Here is a 25,439-nt window from a genome sequence, read left to right on the forward strand (position 1 = left end):
ATCTAAAAGCTAACAAGTGAAAAAAACAGACAAGTGAAAAATGAATGGAATTCTGCAACTCATAAAAGGAAGTGGTTGTCTCAATACCAATGATCGCTTCTCACTGTAACACAACCAGATATGCCACCATTATTATCAGATCAGAGGCAAGATTATCTTGATTTTTCTCCAGTGTGAAAACAAGCTACTGAAGAGGCGCCCCTACTTTTTTGTTCCCAGAATTCCATGGTGAAAAAAAAACCTAGCAAACCTAGGGGGAACACCCCAAACAGCATGGCAGCACTTGGTAAGCCTTTAATGAGAGCAGTTTGGCTTTTAGATTAAATATAAGTGTAACAAACCTACTAAAAATAAAACAGCAAACCCTTACTCATACAGTGAATTCCATTTTGTCTAAAAAGCAAAAAAAGAGATTTTGTCTAAAAAGCAAAGGGATTTGTTGATGGTAAAACAAAAAGACCTGGTTCTTTATAGAAGTATTCAAATAATCACAGAATCCTTAGAGCTGGAAGGAATACCCTCACATTCCTCTAATCCAAGGCTCCTGCTCAAGTGGACTCCTGTGCAGCAAGTCACCCCACACTGCATCCAGCCTGCTTTTGAGTACATCCATAGATGGGAACCAGAATGTCTCTATACTACTAATTCCAGTATTTGACCACCCTCACTGGGAAAATGCAAGTTCAGAACCCTCTTTGGTTAAGAGCCTACAAAATCAGGTGGGTCTAGAAGGTCTCATCCTTTACAGATTTTTGATGCATGGAATTTTTGCTCCTATTCTCTTTGATAAAAGTCTCCCAGGTAAGGTGTACATAAATCCTTCAAATGCTGTATAGGATTATGCTAACTCTGAGAAACAAATAAGTCGCTCTGTGCATTCACAGAGCAACAGGAAAGAGAGCTTTCTGATCCCTCCATAGAGCAAGGTATTTTGGTGAGAAAACACTTCATTAGTGTCCAGAAGAGAAAAATCAAAAGTAATTAGAAAGTTCAACTGCTCTACAGGTTGAATGACTGAATGCAGGACACGTAAAAATATGTGCGAGTCACAGTAGCAAACAACAGCCTGCTTAAAATACTTTCTAATACCTAGCAGCACACATTCAATCTGTATTTCAGACTATCATCAATTTAAGAACATTATCATTTAAACACTATGAAGTAGAAAACATCTCCTATATTGCTTTCTTGAATGAAAAAACATACAACAAAAACCTTCTGTTTCACTCTTCTTTCTGAATTCAGGACTACAACTTCATAAATACTGTCAAATTGGCACGTCACTGCAACATGATTTTACATCTTAAAGTGGTTTCTGGTGAGCTAAACAATAAAAAGAGTTGATGCAGAAAGACAGATGATGCACTTGTTTTGAATAAAATCTGGTGGCTCAAATCCCTTTCTTTTAGAACCAACAATCAGATCTTATGATGTTAGGTACTGAATTTAGAGTGAAGTTTCTAAGCCCAACATATTTTGGTTAACTAATGAGGAATTATTCAAAATACTAACTAATGTCAACTTAATACTGCTTCAAAGTTTAAATTTTATTTAATGCAAGTGCATCTTCATTAATAATGACACTTATTCTCCAGGAAAACTCTTTAGAATTAGTATTTTTACAATTAATTTGGTTTTGAAAGCCAAAATATATTGCTGGTCCTAATATTAGTGCTTAAGAATTTCCACCAAGTTTTCTAACAATTTTTTCCTTGAGTATTACTTTGCATACTACATGTCTAAACATTTAACTTTTAAAACATCTTCCTTCAAAATATTATCTGATGGCTGTAGAAAAATGTTGGCTGTTCATCAGCTTTTGTATTTTTCATTATTTTTTCAACTCAAATCACAACAGGATTTAGCCATCTGTGGAAAAGGGATGGAGAGCACTCAGAGTTTGTATGCTGTCATTTAGAATTAGGGTTGATGTATTACCTCTGTCACAGCCCAGTGGTGTAAAAACTGGTCCAGATCAGTTAGGTAAAGACGGATAGGTGAAAGCTGTGTCTGGCTAATGTGTGGTTTTCCTCTAATGCCCTGGAGACTAGTCAGCTCCTCTCTTGAAAACCCTGGGGAAGAAGAAGCAGTACAACAGTATCACAAAACAAGTCAAACAGTGTTCTACTTCAACAGCATCATTGACAAACACTGTCTTTTACACTATGTCAACATAACAATTTTTTCTTAAAAGCTCTTGCTTGGTTTAATAAACTGAGTATATCAAAGTACAAATTTTGACTTTTGACAGAAAATAAAAATATTTTTAAAATCCAATAGTACTACAATGTGATATAAAAAAACTTTAAGAGGCCAGTGTTATGCCATTTTCAATATATGTATCTTAAAAAAAATAATAAAAATGGGTATAATGCAAACTACTTCATGTGCTCACAATAACTCAGTAATAAGTAATATAACCTCAGGGTTAAACAAAAATAAAATTTGGCTTATTATTTCTAGACAGGTATTAGATGTTTTAGTAAAACAGGATGACCACTCCGCAGGAGTTACTTGGGCTTTGCTTTCCTTTTCTCTGCTATCAGTTCAGCACTCTTTTTACCATTTTAGGAACAAAAAGGTAATTTTCAAAAACAAAGTAGCTGAACATTATAAATAACCAAGGCGATAAAGAAAACACTATTTTTTACCACAGCACAAGTCAGTGGGAGTTACTTCTCAGCAATATTACACCATTTTAAGCACTTAACTTACCAAGGTTGCATCACCACAGAATGCAACTATTTTTATAGCTGAGTAAGAATAGAGTAGCAGAAGTAGCTCTGCTCACACACTGACCTTGGCCAGCCTGCTTTAACGTACTTTGATTACTTTATTCTGATGGAATGCTTTTAAGAGCGTAAGCACATTCACAGGAAATCCCAGAGGCACTCATTTATATTGTTATGAGCCAATAAAAGGCATTTACTTCAAGCTAGGAAAAAAAATCTTGTTTAGGTCATATGCTAAATTTAGGTTTTTCTCATATTTTCCTGAAAAAGTTGCTAGAATGAAAAAAAAGTATGCAAATATTCAGCCCAAATGGAAAAGTATAAAAGTCGAGTGTCAAAAATCAGATTAAAAAAAAAAAAAATCTCATGTCAAAAATATATAACAAGATTAGAATTACTTTCAGGAAGTACTTACTAAACCATTTACTCTAAATTAAATTCAGTAATTGACTATCAAAACAAATTTCATTTTGTTAATTCTGAATTATTACATTCATGTGGATTACCTATAAGGGTTGAAAACAAGAAGCTGAAATAGTCCACATCACTCACTGAATTATCCTGCACTTGGCACTTCCAGCCTGCAAAGGATGATCTACACAAAACCAATAGCAGACATTTTATTAAAAATCATACAATTAAGAATTCACAACCGACCTGCACAATACAATCAATTAGCATGCCTAAATTGTTACAGTTTTAGCATTCCTGTTTCTAATTGTTGTTAGAATCACACTTTAAATAACTCCAAAACCAGAACCGGCTCTCTTAAAGACAAGACACACTGAACTTTGTACCCCTGCATGGCCTTAGGTTGCTAAAATGAGATGCTTACATTAACTATACCAATTTTTCATTAATACTGGTATAATCTCCAGTACAGTGATGACACTGCAAATTAAGCTAATTTTATTTCCCTAACTTGGTAAAAGTCTTTATATTACAAATGCCGTGCTGTATTTTTAATCATATCCACTACTTTTCATACACAAGCAACAAACCCCATCTGAAAGCAATCTCAACATTTCTTTCAGAGCTGCTGAAATTATTAAACACAGCTAAGTCAAAAAGTTGGTTGGAGATTTAGAACACAAAAAGGAGCAATACGCAAAGACAGGAGCAAACCTGTTATCAAAGCTGTCTGACACTTTCCATCTCAAGGGCAATCCAGAACAAGTGGAGCACCAGACTGCTTAGGTGGTTCAGTGCTTGTGCTTGTGGAAACTCAGCAAAGAGACACCAGTGACCACCTAATGGCAGAGTCTGGCCCAGGTGCCAGTGCTGGACCAGAGGAAGCCAGGAGCTGGGAACAAGGACATCTCACACATGTTTTCCTCACAAGGCTGCAGCCCAGACCCACATCACATTATACAAAAATGGATATTATGCAAATTGCCTTGTATGCTGCTTTTGGCACTGCAGACTATGGATCTTTGCTGTAAGAGATTGCTGCTTTCCACTCTTACAATCTTGTGAAATTTCAGAGCTTCTGAATGCAATTTTTCAAGCCAACTATCTGCCTCAGATCATTTTTTTTTCCTAATTTCTCTGTGCCAACAGCCAAAATGGCTTAGCTCATGGGTAACAAAATTCTGGAAAGCTTGTTATGCAGGAATTTTTTTACAGCTCCATGCTTTGGGAGCAAAAATATCAAATTTGGAATACTTTGTGCCAGGCATATACATTTTGCCACCCACAAAAATCCATCCATATTTCAGCATCCACAAAAATGACAGCTAGAATATGCACGTGTCTGGAGTTATTAGAAAAGAAAGGATAAAAACCCTAGGATTTTAGAATTTCTTTAAATTAAAGAAAAATTTCAGGATTCCACCAGACTACCATGTAGAATATAGTTAATTCTAGGGAGGCAAAAAGTCATAGGTGAGAGCACAAAGTAAGGCTTTATTAAATAAAGCTCCCGCATCACACTGAATTCTTAATGCCTGCAGCAGGGATCTGACTTTTTCAGGTGATGCAGTGACTCTGCAGGCATCTCTGTGTGCTCCCCTCTGGTTCCTAGCAGGCCTTTGGTCCTGCCCTGAGGCCTGGCTCACTACTTCCTTTTCTTAACCTGCTGTTCCTCAATCTCTCCTCAGACCTAAGGCTGCTACTTGGCTGCCAAGTTCTCTCAGGACATATGGCCAATGGTCTCCCAGGAGAACAGCGAATTTTTTCTGTCCTACCAAGGAGGTCCCAGTCCCATTCATTACAGCATAGAACAGACTTCACATATATTCAACTAAATCATCAAGAGCTCTTGCCACTACTTCCCTCCATAAGGTGGGATATTCACACAGCAGTCAGATCCATACACCAGAAGAGAGAGAGAAATCCATGTCCTATTCAGCACAGCAGAAGAATCTCCCTAAATCTGATGCAGAGACCATGATTCTGACTTGAGGTCATTATTTTTACCAAAATAAGCATTGAGGAGCATGGAGAGAGATTCAAGAGAGCTCAGCACTTGCTAGACTAGACACAGAAATTCAAACTGTGATGCGACCACTGAGCAAAAAGGTGGGAATGCAAGAGGCTGGGAGAGATAACGACAGATAAGAAGCTGAGACGGCAATCAGACAAATGTGAAAATAAATAAATCTTGGGTAGGAAAAGAGAAAGAAAGAACATGTGATAAGCCCCAATTCAGGAAGTAGGGACTTGCCTGACAAATCTTGTTAGAATCTGGTTTAAAATAATCAAATAAAAAATATTTTACCATATTGGAAAAAATCAATTTCCATATGCAACAGTTAGCAGATGCTTTGAATTCCTTACAATAGGACTAGTGCAAGCAAGAATTTTACATAACCTCCAGAAGAGACTGAACAAAAACTCAAGATTCACTGCAGGTTAGCAAGCAAAAACTGCAATAGGTTAAAGAGAAGCCTGGACAGGAAAAGTAATTCCAAAGCTTATTGCTAAACATCTGGAAATCAAACACTTAATCAGTTTTGTTTTCCCACGCATCTACAAACTCACAAATAGGACAAGCATGTTAAGCATCCTAATAGAAAGGCTAAGGGCACTGATACAGACATAAGAGGAAGCAGAGAGAATCCCTGTAGTTCAGCCCTGGGAACATGGAGGCAGCATAAGGAACAAACCCTTGACAGAGCTATTAAATGGTTTAATATTCATCTCTATAAGCAGAGCTACACTGAGTCACACATGCACGAAATCAAGATCCCCAAATTCAGCTGCAGTTTACTTTCTCAGTAAGTGAAAGCTATTACATGCAAAGAAGCAGCCTCAATGTTAAAAGAGCAATAAGGTTTAAAATAATCTAGTATTAAATTTAGAAAGTGACAGAGAAGGTTGCCTCTGATCTTCAGTTTGGCCCCTCTGTGCATACACCTTAGAGTATGATAATATTATGTGTCATATTTTCTCTTTAAAAAAATCTATGTCTCATTCAAACCATGGATGAATGGATCAATCAGGATTACACCATGAAGGATAACATAGTCTGACCTGTTCCTGCCTTATTTATTGCATCGTCTATATTGTGCACAGTGTATGAGGCATAATTAAAAATGTAGAAGAAAGTATTAGCTCGCAAATTCACGTAGGTTATATGAGATGAGAGATAAATACTTCTTAAAACTGGAGAAGTCAGTGGTAATACATTTCTTCAAGTATCAGATTTTTTTTCTTTTTTTTTTTTTTTTTTTACTACAGGCCAGAATAAGCTCACATTATTCATACTGGAAGCTTCTCTCATCCCTTTTTTTCGGCTAGTTATCCATAGTCCTGCAACAGCTCAACAGTGATTAAAAGATTAAAATGTCACTAACAGCTGTGGAAAGATACAATTTCAATTATTTCTAAGAGCAGCACTCATCTATCTCTACTTCTCCACTTGAACTTACAGTGAATATGAACTCAGTTTTTTGTTTTTTGTTTTTTGTTTTCAAGACAAATGATGGTCTGAAAAATCAGAGCCCAAATGTTTCATACTGGATTCCTGAAGCTGTCAGGTACTTACATTTATGTACTTCTGCCTACACCTTTTCCGTGCCTCAGTTCCTCATCTTTAAGCTGGGAAAAACATCACCTTCCCATCTCCTGCAGCTGTGAAAATTACTTGAGCCCAACAAAAAATCTTCCCTGGGTGGGGGCAGGGGGAGGGAATCTCTTTGTTTTCCAAGTGAGACGTAATACAACAGAGAAAAACATGGAGCCTCCTACTGAAACAGGGCCAAACTGTACCATGAAGTAAATGCTCCTTCAGCGTTCATCATGTACTCCGTACAGAAAGCAGGATGGAGGAAAAACATGAAATCATGTAATTGAAACACCACAAGAGACTCTCACAACACATTAAGACCAAAACCAGTGTCTTTCTAATACAAACACAAACAGAGCAGCATTACAGCATAGAAGTTTGCTGAAATAGCTGTCAACACCTCAATTACCTTAGAACTGAAGTGCCCATAATGTAGACACTTATTAAAGCTGCTCAATTTTGAAGTTCACATTAAAGAAAATAAAAAATAAGGTAAAGAACACAGAACAAGAGATTCCATTCTAGAACATATGTTGATGTATTACAAATACATTAAAATTACTTTTTAAATCTTAGTTTAATATATTAAGACTAGCATGAATAACTGGGGACCGTATGCACTTTGAAAATGCATTTTCATGATGCTTGTAAATTACATGTCAGACATCAAACTAAAAAAATTATCTGCTTTATATATGGAAGAGAGGTAATAAGCATATTATTATAACTTCTCTTTTTTGTATAAATTATTACTCACAATGGGAACCTGTTATCAAACTGCATATGAGTGAGACCTCTCCAGTCATGTAGTCCAAACCCACATTAACTATGATGAATTATATCTTGTAATTTCCATAAGGTCACCTGCTCTCTGTGGGAACCTCTCTTTTGAGGTTTAGAATTGCACCTTTAGGTAACCTGCTCTGTACACCAAATGATACTAAAAAAAACCCCTGAATCTAATTAACTTAAAAATTACTGCTTCTCTTGTCATTAGCAGAGCAAATATTTCTCAGTCAAAGCAAGTGTGCAGTGCATTCCTTTTATCACTTGCTGCAAACTTTTAACTCCAGATGGACTTCACTACTTCTGTTCATGGGCTCTTATTTTCATGTTGGCTATATCACTCAGCTGCAAAATAAAACAACTGCAGTTTATGCACAAGAAGTTATTCCTCAACTGCAGACTATTATCTCTCTATGCTTCCTGACCTAAACTAGCTACTAACTGATTTATGGTTCAGGTTTAGGTGTTGATTTTGGCTTATATGGGCACAAGGAGTCTTTGGGTAATTTTAGAGGTCTGTAGTAGAAGAACTCTGATGAACCTTTCTGCACTCATTTTAGAAATTATCATACCACTTGTCTTCATATAAAACACACTGCTCAAACTCCAGTACTGACAGCAATTCACCTGTCTAGCACCTGCTAAGCAAGTTTTCCTTAGAATTTGGACTGGGGGGGTGGGTTTTGATTTTATGTTTTTAGCAATAAAATTGAAAAAAACCTGTGACTAGTTTTAATCCCGAGTTCAGTCTCCAAGTATTTTTAAAGTAAAACAAAAAAGTAAATGCAAGATTCACAGTTCTAAGGCATTAATACTATTGCTCTTTTGTTCATAAATGTGAGGGTTATAACAATCAAGAAGTGCAAGGTCAAGGGTTTGTGTTTTCTGTTCAAGGAAAATAAAATACCACTCCCTCACCTTCCAAGAAAATGCTCCTAGCACCATCATTGGGAATACCTAGTGCAGAGCATTCCCAAAGCTTTACACAATTATTTGAACATTGGCAAGACAACAGCCTGAGATATACAACTTGAACTGTTACTAAGTGAGCCTACTTTAAATTGATTTATCAACCACTGATCAAAGATCTAAACCAAGCCCTCCCGCAACTGTTTTTATTAACTTTAGGTTATAAAATCACTGTAAAAAGAGTTTCCCCTCTATTTCTTTCACTGATACTTTTGTTCCGCACGGAACACTTAAACAGTCAGACACAGTCAGTAGCTGATGCACTCATTTCTTGAAAAACCTAACTGCATTCTAGGCCTCAACTCTTTGAAAATTTAATAAAATTTAATAAAATGAAAGCACAAATCCTCAAAGTAGTTCAATGACTAAGTCACTGTGTTAGGAAATAGGAAATCAATCTCCCCTTCAGATAAAGACAGTGAACACAGACTTTGCACAACTTCAGCAAGTGCTTTAACCAAGATACTATTAATAATTTATTATTAAATTGCCCTTCAAACACATCAGGAGCAGAAAACTTCCTGAGATTCTGTACACCCAGCAGACAGCCATTGCATGAGGATAGCAATGAAGCAGGAAAAGGCTCTAGGACAGCAGCTCTCAGCTGGGACTCTGGCCGTCTCTGATCACCAGAGAATAAACTGTTCTGGTTCCCATCCAGGACAACTCCTCAAGATATCCTGTTGTAACTGCAAGCAGCTGCACAAAATATTACAGAACCCAACAAAACAGAAGGGAGTTACCAGGATGAGATGACATTCACCTTGCAATAGAACTCCAAGGGAAGGCAAGAATGAACTGAACTAGTAGTTGTGAGCAATCTGATACCTGAGAACTTCCTTGACAACTGCAAGAGTATGGAGTGCCAAATGCTGGGATGCTTTCAGGGGTTTTTGGGTGTTTTTGTGGGTTTTTTTTTGTTTGTTTGGTTGGTTGGTTTTTTTGAGCTGGTTAGTATGCTTTATTTTTAAAAACAGGTTCCACATAACTACGGTCTGTGACATCAGTGCCTGCACCAGGCAAATTAACACTGTAACAATGGATGAAATGAGCTGACACAGGAACACCTGTGTCACACCTGACTAGACAGAATGGTTTCTGAAAAAAATTTTTGCAAGATTTATAAATCTTGTTAATGGTAGCTGCACATGAATATGAAAGACCCTGTAACACTTCAGGAAAAAAAAAAAAAATTCAGAAATCTAAGCAGCCTCAGGGTAGGAACACAGGTCCTTATATCAAGAGATAATTGGTTTAAAGGCAGGAGATGGTGGGTAGAACTGATCAGCTCATACAGCAGAAGACAGACATGACTGGACATCACTAGTGACTACTAAGGTACAATCCAGAAAGAGAGATGACAAAAGTCCACAAGCATTCGCATTATTTGTATACAAAAGTACTCAGAAGTATAAGTTAGTCAAGGCTACCATGACTTTTTTGTCTCTTGACAAAGCAATTTGGTCACTTTATCTGCCTAACAGTGGAAATGACACACCAGCACCTCCCACATTCTGTTGTTCTGCAGCTCCTCAGGATACAGCAGAGCAGCTCTTTTGGCATACCCAGAAGTTCAGTTAAGGCCTTGGAAATATGAGAAGTGAAGTGCTTCTTCCCCAGTAGCCAAAACAATCACACTGCAACCAAAGATCATTAAGAATTGTTTCCACTGCATGAAACAGGCCTGAGTTTTTCTTCACAACCCAGGGCCACAGATATGTAGATCAGCACTCCTTTATAATTTATAAAACATCCATTGTGATCAAACAGAAATTGAGAAAAAAAATCTTTACTGATACAGTGTAGAGAAAAGGTTTCCTATCTTTGATGACCTGTGCTACCCGATGACCTCTCAACACAAGTTTAACATCAGCCCAGAGTTTATCTATCAACACAGAACTGCTCAGCTACTGATCAGTATGCATCAGAAGTGGGAGATTTCCACACAGATACTGCAGCATCTTTCCCTCAGCTCTAGAAGACCCATTTCAAATCCTTCAGCACAGTGTCCAGGGGTCACTGTCTGAGCCCAGAAACACTCTCTGCTGATAAAACCACATTGGGACAACACTGTACATGTGTCTCCCAACAAGCCTTCTCACAGGACTGTTAGGAACTCTGCATGTCTTACAGCCAGCCAGCTGTGTAATAACAGCTGCATTGTCTGACTGCCATTTAAAATAGTGCTTACATGTGAAAACACCTGTCAAATATGAGGTAATGGATCACTTATGGCATTACCTATGAGCATGGAAAGTATGTTACAATACCTCCCAAACACGTTCATATTATCATCGCCAGGAACCATCTGTATAAACAACAAAACACACTGAAAGGAGCAAAATCACATACAAGTACCAAACCAAGACTGTTGCACCTTTATGGAAGAAAAATATACAACATTTTCTCCCAGTGTAAGCATGTACTTGCACTTCTGTAAAACAAGTTATTTTCAAACATTAAAAAGGCCTGTGCCAATATTTATCTCAGCTTTGGCACAGTTTATTCCTGTTCAGCTTTAATGAAAAATAATTTCTGTCAGATTGAAATGCAACTGCAATAAAGTATAAACTCATGTCCCTGCATCAACTTAATCAAATCAGTTTTGAGTTCTACTGCTAATGAGGATCAGCACTCTCAGTTTTCATATCAGTTCTGAAAAAAAACAGGAAACCATGCTGTCACAAAATTATGCTGAAATTACTAAAAAAAAACAAAAACAAAAAAACCAAAACAACAAACCAAAGAATTGAATCTTTGAATACTTCTCTAACTGTATACCCATCTCATCATTCAGACCAACTTAGCTCCAGGTAGTACAGGGCCTGAATGCAAGCTCCAAGAGCAAGTGAGGGGTTTTTATCTTCCTTTTCCTCCAACAGGTCACCATGTCTAGCCACTGTAGTGTGAGTTTTTTGTTTTAACTTTCATTATCTCTTTTGAAGGATCAAGTCTTTCCATTTGAAAATGCAGTAAAATACAAGAAACATCTGAAAGGAATTACCAGGGATTTGAGGAAAAATATGAAGGCTATTTTAAGAAAACAACAATTTAAGCTATGCATTGTTAAAAGTAAGCCTGTCAGCTGCTCATTTGCTCCAGAGCTGCAGAGGTTGTTTGAAGCAAAGCACTGCTTTCAGATTATAAATGAGAGTACAAATCAGAAGAAACATTCACTAATGAGCAAACGGCATTTATTTACGGCAGCAATTGTAGTGCAGAAACAAAATTCTTTTCCCTTTTTGATTAGGAACCTCACACTACAACCAACCTGGGGAAAAATTATGGGGCTGTGTCTTTAAATACAAGCTTGGACTTTTCCTTCTTTTAAGTCCTAGACATTTACAAAGCAGTGAGCAAGAAAAAGGAAATTTGCTGACCAGATGTGGATGAAGGAATGCACTGTAACCCACCCTGGAGTCTGATTCTCAAGAACTACAGACCTTTTCTCATCTTTCAGCAAGGAAAACAGACCATTTTTTTACCCTTCATCCTCAGTGGTACCCCAACAGGGAAAAGCCAGCATTTCGAAAGCACACTGTAATGTTTAGTTTATTCAATAGTGCCTTAAGCACTTTCGTTACCATTTTAGTATTTTCCTCCTTTACTTTTGTTTCCAAATTGAGGGGTGTAAACATACAGCCAGAAAAGGCACTTCAGTGAATACAGACCGTACTATTGTTGCATTTTTCCTAGCAACCCATTCATAACTACTACTATACCTCTCTATACATGTATGATTTTTGATTTATTCTCCAAGATGTACTTAGCTGACTTTCCATTATATACCATTTGTATATAAAAATTGAGAGTTTCCTCTTCTTTGTTTTGTATTATTTATTTAATATGAAGGTAGCTTATTTTTGGGAAGACTTTCATTTTATTGATGTCTTTTTAAAATAAATATACCATTCTGGAATATTTTCTACACTTTACTTACATGAGAATTACTGAATTCAGTTGTTCTATCAGTGTTGCTAACCACAATAAATTGCTAACCACAATAACGGGCTACAATATCCTCTCCAAGTTCTCTCCTGGTTGCAAACACTTTGGGGGAATGTGCTATTTTTCTTTTTCTTGACTACAATTATGCATTCAATAATTCTTTAATCAAGTAGTGTAGAAGGTCTTCATGAGCAACATTTTGCATTCTCACTGTGCCTCCTCATGGTGCACTAGTAAAGGCTGAAGATAAAATAACTAGGATGGCTAAATAAAGAAAAAGTAGGATTTAATTATAAAGGAAATACCCATAAAGAAGTCTATTATAACCCTAAAACATCTTTGAGTAATGTATCTGAAAACAAAGAATTTTACACCTTACAGCAAACAAATGTTAAAATGTCCATCTCAGTTCATTCTAAGCACCAGATTCCAGAGGATAGCGGGAATCAACAGGCGTGCCTGGATGTTTGATGAGACGCCAGCTGAGCTCCCTCATTATTGTCTGGAAAGCAGCAGAATATTTTAAAGGCACTACTTCTTAAGAGTAGAGTTCATTTACAGTTACATCAAGCAGAATGCAAGTTACCCCCAGGGTTATCTCAAACCTGTGAAAACTTGGAACTCCCAAACAATTTATACCAGAGAGCACTCAGATTTCATTTATATAGTACTAACCCTGCTCCTTTTCTGCAGCAACAGAAACAACACTTGGCAAGACCCCAGCAGGGAAAGAGTCCCAAAAGAATAAGAAATGGCTGTTTGAAGCCATTGGAGATCTCATTTATGGACACTCAACTTCAAGAGAGAAATGCCATAAATTAACTCCCATTGTTTTTTATCTAGACAGTGAAATATTATCTGTCCAACTCTCTATTACAGTGAAATAATTTCCAGACACACTGTTCCAATGGATTAAAAAGTTGTAAAACAACCATAACTATTATGCATAAATAGGGCACATAAATAAGTCGCATTTCATTTTCTTTATTTGTACTTCAAGGAATGAGAGAAGGCAGCAAAGTTTTCCCATAAAGTCAGCAATCTAACTTACTGATTTATATATTTGATCGAAATACCATAATCTGCATTTCTTAATCCACAATTCACAAAATAGAACACAACAGTAAGTATGCAGATTATATATTAATCATCTTAAATATAGCACCATATACAAAAGGGAAGAAAAAAAGATAATTCTGTTTGCAAGAGTATCTAACACTCAATCATCACAAAATCACTGAGTGGCAACAAAAAACACTGAGCCTGACAAATGGGTTTCTCTGCAATTGCAGCAGTACAGAGTTTGGTACAGCAGACCCTTTTTCAGGCAAAGTAATGTACTTTATACAAGAAGGTATTTACAATATTTAATACATTTCCACATTTGACAAAAATACTTGCCTCAAAGTCAGTCTTACAAAAACTGCTCAAAACATAAGCACATTCCTCACTGGTTCTTTAAAACCATTTTGAAGTAGCCCTTCTGCCCTATTAATGCAGAAAGCAGGCATAGGGAGATTACACCAAAATTTTTTTAAGCTCTACTTCTGATACTGCTAAAGTTTATTACCTTAGTCCCTATCAGACCATCAATGATGTACATATTTCCTCACTTCCTGAAGAGAACTGTCTATCTGTCCATATCCATGGCCTCAAGGATTTACCAGAACTCCACTGTCAAGGCAAAGCTAAGACTGGAATTTCAAGCCAAAGATCCACTCATGCCATATATTGTATATTCCAAACCAACACTTAAACCATTCACCTTGAACTAGCAGTGAACTACTATTTGCTTATTTAATAGTTGTTCCAATAAATAATAAATGAAAAATAAATATTGACGTTAACTCTTCTAGAAATGTGGCACACTGCATCTAGATGAATTGCCTATCTCAATATACCAAAATAGTACCACCTAAAAGATCACAAAAGAAATCCATCCAGTAGCTTTGATGCAGAACACTGTCTAAAATACTACTGAGACCCTCCCATTTTTCTCCATAAATATAAGCTTATCAAAGTCTTAAATCAGCGACCAAATCAGAAAACTCATCTCCTGTCAAGCAGCTGCTCTCTCTCATTTCTCACGCAGAAGTGACAGACTGTTCACTCATGTCTCTCCACACCCTTCCTCACCTGTATGATTTATATCCCAAAATCCTGGCACACTTCCATCTCTCAGAACTCCACCTGCCTGCACTTATTGAAGCTACTTACATCTCAGATCCCATACAGTAAGCACAATGCAGGCATTTGAGAAGAACAGGAGGGAAATTAAGCCACTACAAGACCTTCTGATCCTCAGTTTCACCTGAAACTCACCAGCTGTAGCCATCCCAGTGATCTCAACACCAGCAATGTCTGTTCACTGGCACAGAGATCATGACCATAGCAGCATCCAAAATGAGGTGACTGCATTTCAGCTCTCTTTTCAGAACAGTCCTTAGTCTGTGCCAGCTTCAGCGAAATGTAGACCAAAAGCACTACAGAAACCATTCTAGTAATTTAACAGTATAGATAACTAGCCTCCCAGGGGCTTAGAAACCTTCCCATTCTATATGGAAATACTGCCAACATCATTTTGATTCTGAGCACATACAAGTCACTTAATGGGCTCCTACACACCACTTGGGTATTCACTTCACCATTGCAAAAATAAAAAGTGAAACTATTAAATATTTTCAAAATTCACTTCTAATAAACAAACAAACAAAAAAAAGGTCTGAAAGGTAACAGGCAATAATTATAACTTAATGTTACCACCTGATATAATCACAGGCTTTGAACCATCTGGATACACTTACTATTAGTTCTATAGTTTACACATAAAAAAACCTACGAGTCCCTTCAGTTTCTAATGATTGTTCAGGGAATTACTGCAGGTTTTATTATGATCCATAGGTACCTTCAGTGAATCCACCTTAACGTAGCTAGTCCCTGACAAATACGCACAGCTCCATACGAGCACTCTCGGATGCATGTAAAAACAGCCGTTCTCTGCCAGTCAAAATAGCGTGGGAATAGAGGCTGTTGAAGAAATTAAGAACAAGTACCAAACCCTCTGACGCTCCTAAATGCAATCTATTTAAAGCCTGACTGATAAGTAGATTCCATAGGAGAAATTTAGGGAGAGCCCCCTCAGCACAGGGAACGGGAATGTACCGGAAGAGAAACAGCGCCATCTACTGCCAGCAGCGAGGTACTCGTAAATGACGGCTCCCGCTGGATTTGGGACAGTTTCTCCGTCCAAGTCACAATCAAAAACTACAGAAAATGTCCCACGAACCAAGCTGTGGCACAGAAATGTGGAATTACAGAAGTTTTTTTTATGGTACCATTCATTTGACAAACTTGAAAGTGTAACTCTTGAGTATCACAAGAGCTTGTAAATGATCACCAGGTTACCCAGTCTCTCTACTTCCTTCTAGGCTTTACCCTCTGCCATCCACGTCCAACCCGACTGCCTGATATTAAGTATTTTCAGTGAAGTATATTTGTATCCTCTTGCTACACAACCCATTCCACTATGTATCTCTGCTTTCATAAAATTTTGCTAGCTCTCCAACCAAACATTCTCTTGACATTTAAGGCATTTTTAATCCTATTCCTTTTCAACAGTCTTGTACACAGCTGACTCTTTTTCCCAGCCTTATCTACCTAAAATGACCACTTGTCAGTCGTTCCCCATTATCACAGACTACTATTATTTGCTCTTGAAACTCAATCCAGTCTGTCCATGTCATTATCTAAAACAAGCCACGAAACTGGATACAATAGTTCAGCTTGGTCTTTCTGATAAAAGACAGAAAATTGGTTCATTTACCCTGTGTGCAATAACAGGCTATGAAGCTCATGAAGCTCAGCTAATGTTCATATCTAGAAAACCTACTATTGTTTCCTAGACTGTATAACTTATTTTCCAATGAAAAAAAAGTATCAGGCTCTTCTGTTCTTGAAAAGCTAGTATTTACTATTACTTATCTCCCTATCTTTGCATGTTTAAGTAGACAAAGAAACTTTTTTTGGACACCCCCCTCATCCAAAAACATTTCTATCATCTTCTTTCCCTAAGTCCTTAAGGCACCCAAGATGAATCTCCTAGGATAAAATGTTTACTGTCATCATCATTGAAAAAAAAGAAAAAAAAAAGAGAGTAAAAGGTGTCTTCCACAAAATACATGTCACCTAAGCCAAAGTTTAAAAAGCTATCATCCACAAGCACTTTGTAACCTGTACAATTTTTTAACTTGGATATAAAGGTAAGAATTTATTTTCAATCCCTTCCATTCACTTTGTCTATGAAAGAGTAATTTTAATCTTTCCAAGGACTTGTATTATTTTCAGATGTGCTTCTATACAAAACTTCCTGTTCTTCATATTAATTCCTCTCAATAAAGTGAGAAGAGCTTTATCAAATAAAAACAATGCTTGGTCAAGAGCAATCTCTCTTTTTCAAGTTTCATCAAAACTTGCAGGCCTCCAGAAAGAAGGGCTGTCAGGGATTATCAATACAAAAAACTGCACCATTGTAAGCACATCATTACATTTTTCTTTCATTTAGTGATTTCAAATAGACTTCTTGGGTTGATCATATAGAGTCTTTGAATCCAAAGTAAGTTTAAAATGTGTTTTGAATGCCATAAATTAAAATATTTCCTTTGCACCTCTGAAAATAAAGAATTTACTCCTCCTCTGTTCTCAGAACATAACCTACTTTCGGTGAGGACACTGCCTTCTGTCTGCCACTTGCATCTTCTGCCAAAAGGATCAAATGCCCATATCCCACCTGCACCTTTACGGTAATTTTTAGAAAACCGGCACCCCATTACTACAAAAATCTCCCACAATGAAGATCCATTAAGATCTAACAACAAATTAAACACCTGCGTGCTTATTACTGACTTTAGTTCTTACAATGACTGTCTTTGATCTGGTTACACTTTGTCACTGAGCTTCCATTATATGGCAATTTTCTGTTTTTAAAAACAAAATCTGATGTCCAGATTCCCAAAACTAGACAGAATTTGACTTTTACAGCAGCAATGCATTACATATCTAGGATACACATTTCACCACTATTGCTTCTTATGTTAGCCACCTTACCCACATGTTACACAGCTAATACAAACAGTTCTATATTTGACAGCACATTGTCTTGTGTCCTATTTTAATTAAAAATGTTTCAGATCCAAATAGCATCAAGAATCACTTTAAGCATAATTCATATAAGCTTAATTCCTGCTTGCTTATCCAAGGTTCCATAATATTGACTAATGGAGAAAAATGTATTTTTCACAGAAGGAGCAAAGCAAAACACCCTTATCTCAGCAGGCCCTCCACTCACTTCAATGGAGCAGCAGAGCAGCTTTGCTCCCTGACTTCACAGGCAAACCTACCCTCTTTCAAGTCAGGACAAAAAAAACATGAGCATGAATAATTTCAAACAAGGCACTTGCCTAGAAACTGTAATTTGGCTATTTAGGTATGGTAACTGGAGAAAAAGTGAGCTGAAAGAAAGCAGAACATGAGAAAAACTGGTTGGTTGTTTTTCACTTTCAGCTGTGTCAGGTTGACGCATTCACAAGGAAAAGCTGCAATTAGTGGCAGAACAGAGACCACTGGTGACAATGTTCTGGGTAGAAGGTGCTCAATATTGTGCAGCCTTATAGATCTTGTAGGAGGCAGACTAATGCTGCTTTGCATCCTTACTGAAAGGACCCAGGTGTTAAAGGCACTAATGTTTGTATTTCAAGATGAAAATTCTTGGCAGACTTCATTAATATATACAAAGACAGTAAGATAATATGGATGAATAGATGAATATGGCACTTAAAAACATGGTTTAGTGGTGGACTTAGCAGTGCTGGATTAACAGCTGGACTCAGACTTAAAGGTCTTTTCCAACCTAAACAGTAGAATGATTTTCTCAACATGTACTGTAGAAAATCAGTGTAAAGACACAGGCCAACCACACAATCAGTTCCTGCACGTTATATTGATTCTGTGTGAGCAAACTGAGCACCAAGTTCACGCTTCATGACTAAATATTCCCACCCGGGGTTGTTTTTGGCTAGAGCCAAGCACGGAGCGCGGTACCTCATGTGCAGGATGCCGACGAGGGTGGCGGCGAGGTCGGAGGACATCCTGCCCATGATGCAGCAGCGGCTGAGGCAGGCGAGCAGGCTGGCGGGCAGGCAGGGCAGGAAGTACACCAGCTGCACCAGGCGCCGCTGCGCCTCGGGCGGCAGCACCACCAGCGTGCCCTCGAGCGGATCTGCGGCAAACACACGGTCAGCACGCGCCCCCACACACCCCGGCTGCGCTGACCAACCACCTCAGCTACCCACTGACATGAGGATGCTATAACCAACACTAAAGAGGAAAAAAAAGGAGGAAAAAATAAGGCAATACTAGCCTAGAAAATAGGAGGCTTGGAAAAGCAGGACTTGCTCTCTACAATTTCCTTGAAAGAGGTTGCTGCCACGTAAGTCAGCCTCTTCTTCCAAGTAACAAGTGACAGGATGAGAGGAAATTGCCTTAAGTTGTATCAGAGGACTTTTGGATTTGATAGTACGAAAAATTTCTTCACTGAAAGGGTAGTCAGGCATTGGTTCAAGCTGTCCAGGGAAGTGGTGGTATCACCATCCCCTGAAGTGTTCAAAACACACATGGCATTTGGGGACACAGTTTAGTGTTGCACTTTGCAGTGCTGGGTTACCACTTGGACCTGAGAGGTATTTTTCAACTCAAATGGTTCTATGACTCTCAGACACACAAAATCTAAAGTTTCCAGTCTATTAGATTTAAGTTCTACTAATTTGAACTGAAGATGTCAATCTTTTTACTCTCTAGTAAATGACACACACGGTTCATTTTAACTTTTAGGGGACTGAACCAATCTGCAATCCAGCCCCCCATCCAGTCTTTAGGTTCACCAAGAAAACAACAGGATTTTCCACCTACTGCAACCTGCCTGCCAGGTGAGGGACAAACTTCCTCGTGCTGTAGTGTCAAAATCTTACCGTATATTCGAGCAGCAGTGGCTTGTAAACTTTGCAACAATTCCTTGTTTGAACGAGAAGCAGCAGAATGAATGATATCAATGAGCTGATTGGAAAGCTCAGGATTCCTCAAGCCAAGCAGAGCCAGTTGCTGAGGTAAGCCAGCCAACCAACGAGATAAAACTTTACTTCGACTTCTAAAGAAAGACGGAAAAATCAGTTGCAGAAAAAAAAAAGATAAAACAACAGAAACCCACACAAACTTCTCTTCCTATTCTTGACTAAGTTGTTTTTCTCCTTACTGGCTCAAACTGACACAACTGTATAGACTAAATCCTATCTTTCATAGGCTATAATTTCTATGTCAGCCTGGCTTATCAAATCAAGTATTAATTAGAAACCAAAAGCATTTCATCAGCTTATTACTAAAGTGATGATCACAAGAAAAAAACCTGCCAATTGCAAATCAAGAAGTTCAAAGTAGGTCTTTGAAGATGTCAACAAGAGTAGCATAATGATGATACAGATTATTTCACTCTCAAAGACCTGTCAACCAAAAACTTTCCAAGGTAATTAAGTACCCATGACACAAGAGGAGGGCCTTGCATAGAGATGAATTACACAACAGCAGGAAAAGCATGAAGAACAAACTCTAGAAGTGGGTGAGTTGGAGATGGGGTCAGAGGTCTCAAATCACTTGACATGGAAACAGTGGATAGGAACAAAACATTCGATAAGGCTTCCACAGAAAGAAGCAGATGCTAGTATCAAATGAAATTAGAAGGAGCCAGGATTAAACAAGCAAAAGTCAGTTGGGTCTTGACACAGCTGAGCTTTGTCACTCCCTGCCAGAGGACGCTGCAGTTGCTCTTGGTTTAGACTGGTCCAAAGCATGATGAGAAAAGCTAATGATACAGACACTCACTGAGTGATAAACTCACAGAAGCTCTGCAGAGTGAGGAAGTACAGACTTCAAATGTTGGAAGCTTAAGAATATTATGTAAAAGTAATTCTTGTCTTTCTCCTATAGCATCTCACATAGGTCAGCGCTGAAGGCAGATTGTGAGGCTGAATAGCCTTTTCAGGCTCTTACCAGTATATAAATGCATATGTGCACACACACACACACAGACACACACTATATATGAATATACACACACAGTGCATGGTACGTATGCCGTGATTAGGGGCTAAGATATACTAAAACATCAAGAGTAAACTTAATTCTGAACCATGTAATAAGTCAATTTGGCTTTTTTCCACAAGGCAGCAATAGGCCAAAAGCTCCTACTTTATCCTTTGAATCAAACACACCTAAAAAATACACACATTCACAAAAAATTCTTAAAAATGCTTCAATGTGAATTCTGCTCCTCTTAGACTATTCTTGACAAGTTTCTGAGAAAAAAATAAATTAGAAGAATGAGAACAGTCAGAGGAGGGCTGAAGGAGCTACGATGTCAAACTGAATGGTACAATATGAATGATGTCCAGGAGCTACTGAACAGTCCACATTTTGAAGAAATTAAAACACCCCTCTTGCTCCTAAAGGAAAAAAATTGAATAGTGCAGTACACAAATATTATGTTGGCTTCAAATGTCTTTTCAGATGTAAGTGTAGTCATACTTTTTTGCAAAGTTTTGAGATTTTGTTCATCTGTTACTAAAAATCATCACAGATCTATGTAGAAGATTAAGAGGAACAGCAGCAAAACTACTGCTCTTTGTGATGTCTAAAGATAGAAACTTAAAGCTTTCCAGATGATTATATGATACATGAAATTGAATGAGATGCTCAAGACTTTCAGGTACAAAAAATGGTGGTTATGTAACCTCAGGGAAATTAATTAGTATGAAAAATATCTCTTTTTCACTCTGTGTGAACAGAAGAGAAAAATGGAATATTCCCAAGTGTTTTTCTCAGTCTTTCAAATTCCCTACACTTTTTATAATGTTCGGAGTATAGCACTAGATTATTTCTGGTTGTAGATCTAATTACATGTACTCAGACATTATCACAACAGAAGATGTAACAAAGCAAAGAAGTTGTAGAAGAGAACAATTTTCCCAAAACATGACTGTGCTAGCAGATGCCATAACTTCTGAGAGACCTGAGGTTTGATTTTTTTAGTGGCAGAAACAGATCACATCCCTCAGAAAGTCAACTGTGTCCCAGCCTGTATCAAAAGAAGTGTGGGCAGAAGGTCGAGGGAGGAGATTCTGTTCCTCTAGTCTGCTCTGGTGAGATCCCACCTAGAGTCCTGCATCCAGCTCTGGGTCTCCAGAAATAAGGACATGGAGCTATTGGAGCAAGTCCATGGAGACCTAGAAGATCATCAGAGGTCTACAGCACCTCTCCTGTGAAGACAGGCTGAGAGAGCTGCTGTTGCACAGCCTGGAGAAGAGAAGGTCTTCCCATAGCCTTACAGCTGCTTTACAGTACCTGAAGGGGAGCTGCAGTTCCCAAAGCAGCCAGGACTGATGCATACACATCCACAAGTGGTTTAAGGTTTTTATGCCCTAGAACTAGATGACTTTGCTGAAAAAATACATTCTAGAAAAATTAAGATTTGGAGACAATCTGGACACACCTGATTAATGAAAAACTGTTGCAACAACATTACATAGAGAGTATAATCTCTTCCTGACTACATTTGAAGCAAGTGAAGTATCTAAAAGCTGCCCACGATCTAATAGATGCCATGATGAACCAGGAGCCCAGAAGGACAAGAACACCTTCTTAAACCCAGTCTCTTTGGAACCACACCCCCAAAACAACAGAGTATTTTTCTTGAAGAAGGTAAGTCAGAAAGGCTATACAGCCACTATCAGAACACCGACAAAGGCACTAAGTGATAAGCTCATGACCTCTGGCTGAAGTGATGGATATGCTCCATAGCTACAGCTTCATGACCTTGACACTTCCACTGACTGCCACACATTCAGTAACAATAAGCTTGTACCAGTGCACTTCAAGCTAAAATTCATGTAATTAAAATCTATCTACTACTTATGCTAAGATAGACATCTCTATTTCACAGAGCACACAAACTTTCAAATTCCAGTGACACAGTGTCAAAACAGAATGAAGTTTTATGACATCTACACATAAATTCAGTATTCTCACTCCCCAGATAAATACACTATTTTGAAATAAAAAACAATATGATTTTTTTTTTTACCTGATTCTTTGTGTCCTCAAATCTTCTTTTTGGTAAACTCTGCTAAAAAATTTCAAAAGCAATGTACGAACTGGAAAGAGCAGATTCCGTTGCTGGTATAGTGTATATACTGCTTTTATCAAGGGTTCCGTTGCTACTGGAAAAAAAAATCGGAAGTAATACTTTTTATTCTTCTGATTTTATACATGCACACACACACAGAGCTGTGATCTTTATCTACAACTGCTTACACTGTACTCCAGAGGGAAGTACCAAAATGTTTTGAAGTAACATCTGGACTGACTTCTAAACCATTGAAACAACACTTCTTGAGCAGCTTGTGAAAGAAAACAGAAAAGAAACAAAGAAAAATGAAATGGAAAGAAACAAAAAAGAAGAGAGACAACATGCAAGTGAAAACTTCAGAACTTCCTGAAGGCAGGTTGCAAGGTAGCTGAAAAGCAATAAATTCCTGCTTTTCACAGCTATCTTCCAATCCTTTCCCCCTATTGCAGTAACTTCAGACTGATGTTCTCATTTACTTCTGCTCCCAAAAACCTCACTGTCACAGTGCCTTCAGTTTTCTCTGTACTATTCCTTTCTCCCTGCCACACACTCACCAGCTCTCCTTTTCTCTGTACCAGCTGGCTCCAAGTACACTTGCTAATTAACCAGAAAATAAATACCTCAAGAAGCTGCTGGCAAGACACAGCAAGAACTGCTAACTCCTCTGCAACCTTTCCTGCTCTGAAGCTCTCATCCTCCATGTGTTATCACCAGACTTAAAACAACATTTGAAAGCTTTACCACTGTAACCAAATTGGCTAAAATTAGCCAGCAAACACAGTACTTACTGTAATAGACTGAGAAAGAGACCAAACATTTTCTTTGGAAACCAGACTAAACCACCGAATGGAAAAAAAAACAAATAATAGAAAAATACCTGAATTCAGAAAAGACAAGCCTGGAAAGAATAGGGAAGTATGTGAAAACTTAAATACATGAAAGGTATGAGACCTGACTCGGTTTGTTACAGAAGAGCTTGTGGTCCATACTTAAGTAGCAGCAATCACTTCATTATCTTCATAAACCAAAGCTGAGAAACATCTGTCTTTTCATTCAAGTACACAGATCAGTCTTAGTAAGTTATGAGTCCAAAACCAGATAAAATATTGTGTTCCACACTGAACAAAGCAACTTCTGCCTGCTGAGATGGACAAGAATGTTCCTTTCTAAAAATGATTCTGGATCCAGACAGGAGCCAGTCTTGGTCTGTAAACCTCATACTCAACTTCAAGTAACCATAGAAGGAGTCTCACTAGAAAGCACACTACAAAAATCAACTTAAATGACATGGCCACATGCCAGCATGAAGCAGAAGCCATTTGGAAGTTAAAATCTAACATTTTCCAACAGAAAAATAAAATACATTTTAATATTTCATGTAACTAAGACATATATTATTATTTTCAATGCATCAGGAGTATCAGCTTACTCAATTCATATATTCTTCAGGTGAAGATTCACCTCGGACAGCATTTTTTAAACAGAACACTGGACACTGGCTTATTCTTAAATGAATAACAATTACATCTTTGTGTAATTTATACCTAATTGATGAACTGCTAACTGAAAAAATATAAAAATAAATAAATATTCTAAGTGAGTAGAATTCTCACTTCCTTAAAACTCTGTGGCATGTTAAGTAAAACAGGTCCTACTATTTGAATTGTTTTGTGTGAACTGGACACATTTAAAAATAGAAGCAATTTTAAAAGGTACTCTTAAAAAGTAATACTTTAAAAGGTCCACATCATACAGATGCCCAAAACACAGCTGAAGAACTCATGAGGTTTTAAAATACTTTGGTTTTACCTGGCCCATGTCAAGCCTCCTTCTCAAGTGACTGAGTGTGCTCTCTTTTGTTGCACGAAGAAAATTTATCAAAAATACAACCAGCAGGCAAGCTGCTGTTAAAGTCCTACCTGAGAAATGCAAGAAACTATTATAACAATTATAAACTATTATAAAAGGAGCAGATCTCCTAACTACAGAGAGGTCTCAAGTCTGATCTTAGGCGATGGACATATATCTTCAGATAACAGAGCTACAAGCTCTTTTACATGTTCACAGAAACAGCGGGGTATGTGCATTTCACCCCAGCATAAATCTCTACTCAAAACAGGCAATCCCGAAAAACGGAAGCATGTCTGTGGGGGACAATACGCAGGAGGTTCACTATGGTTTTATTTAATCTCTTTTTCACTAGCTCTTTTGGTTTTTCTATGTAAACTTCCCTTCTTTTGATTTCCATTGTGCTCTAAACTTTTTTTTTTTCTGTAATGGCTCATTTTCCACTTTGCATTGTCTTCTAATAACACATTCCCTTCCAGTCTTTAATCTCAATGTCAAATTGCTTTCAACACATCAAGAGTTAAATTTTTTTGTATGTACCATTTTTGCAGTCCTATCTAACAAAACACAGTTCAAAATTTCTAGAGCATTATCAAAAAACCAGTCAAGGACAGAATGTTTTTCTTCCATAGAATCACATAAAGATTGAAGTGGGAACGAATTACTCTGAGCGCATTTGAAACAGGATCAGCTAGATCTGGCTGCTGGCAACTACGTCCAGATGGCTTCTGAGTATTTCCAAGGATGGAGACTCCACTATCACTATGGGCAACCTGTGCCTTGGTCATCCTTCCAGTGAAAAGGGTGTTCCCCATGTTCAGACAGCATCTCCTCTGCTTCAGTTTGTGCCTGCTGCTTGTCCTGTCACTGGGCACCACTGAAAAGAGCCTAGCTCCCTCTTCTTTGCACCCCTCCTGTA

General features: G+C 37.8%; 1 protein-coding gene across 5 annotated transcripts in view; it reads right to left on the reverse strand.

Annotated features, from left to right (window-relative positions):
• The window catches only part of TEX10 (testis expressed 10), a 54,568-nt gene that overhangs the window by 14,036 nt on the left and 15,093 nt on the right, over nucleotides 1-25,439 (reverse strand). For 3 of the 5 annotated variants that reach the window (XM_077784717.1, XM_077784716.1, XM_077784718.1), the window contains 5 exons: nucleotides 22,628-22,763; nucleotides 19,467-19,642; nucleotides 18,541-18,718; nucleotides 3,239-3,327; nucleotides 1,939-2,072 (listed from right to left, as the gene is read on the reverse strand). In XM_077784717.1, the coding sequence (XP_077640843.1) occupies nucleotides 1,939-2,072; nucleotides 3,239-3,327; nucleotides 18,541-18,718; nucleotides 19,467-19,642; nucleotides 22,628-22,763 (713 nt within the window). The remainder of the gene's footprint in view (nucleotides 1-1,938; nucleotides 2,073-3,238; nucleotides 3,328-18,540; nucleotides 18,719-19,466; nucleotides 19,643-22,627; nucleotides 22,764-25,439) is intronic. The other 2 variants (XM_077784723.1, XM_077784720.1) reach the window with 2 other exon arrangements.

The sequence above is a fragment of the Lonchura striata genome, chromosome 1 (assembly GCF_046129695.1).
Source record: "Lonchura striata isolate bLonStr1 chromosome 1, bLonStr1.mat, whole genome shotgun sequence".
Classification (NCBI taxonomy): domain Eukaryota; kingdom Metazoa; phylum Chordata; class Aves; order Passeriformes; family Estrildidae; genus Lonchura; species Lonchura striata.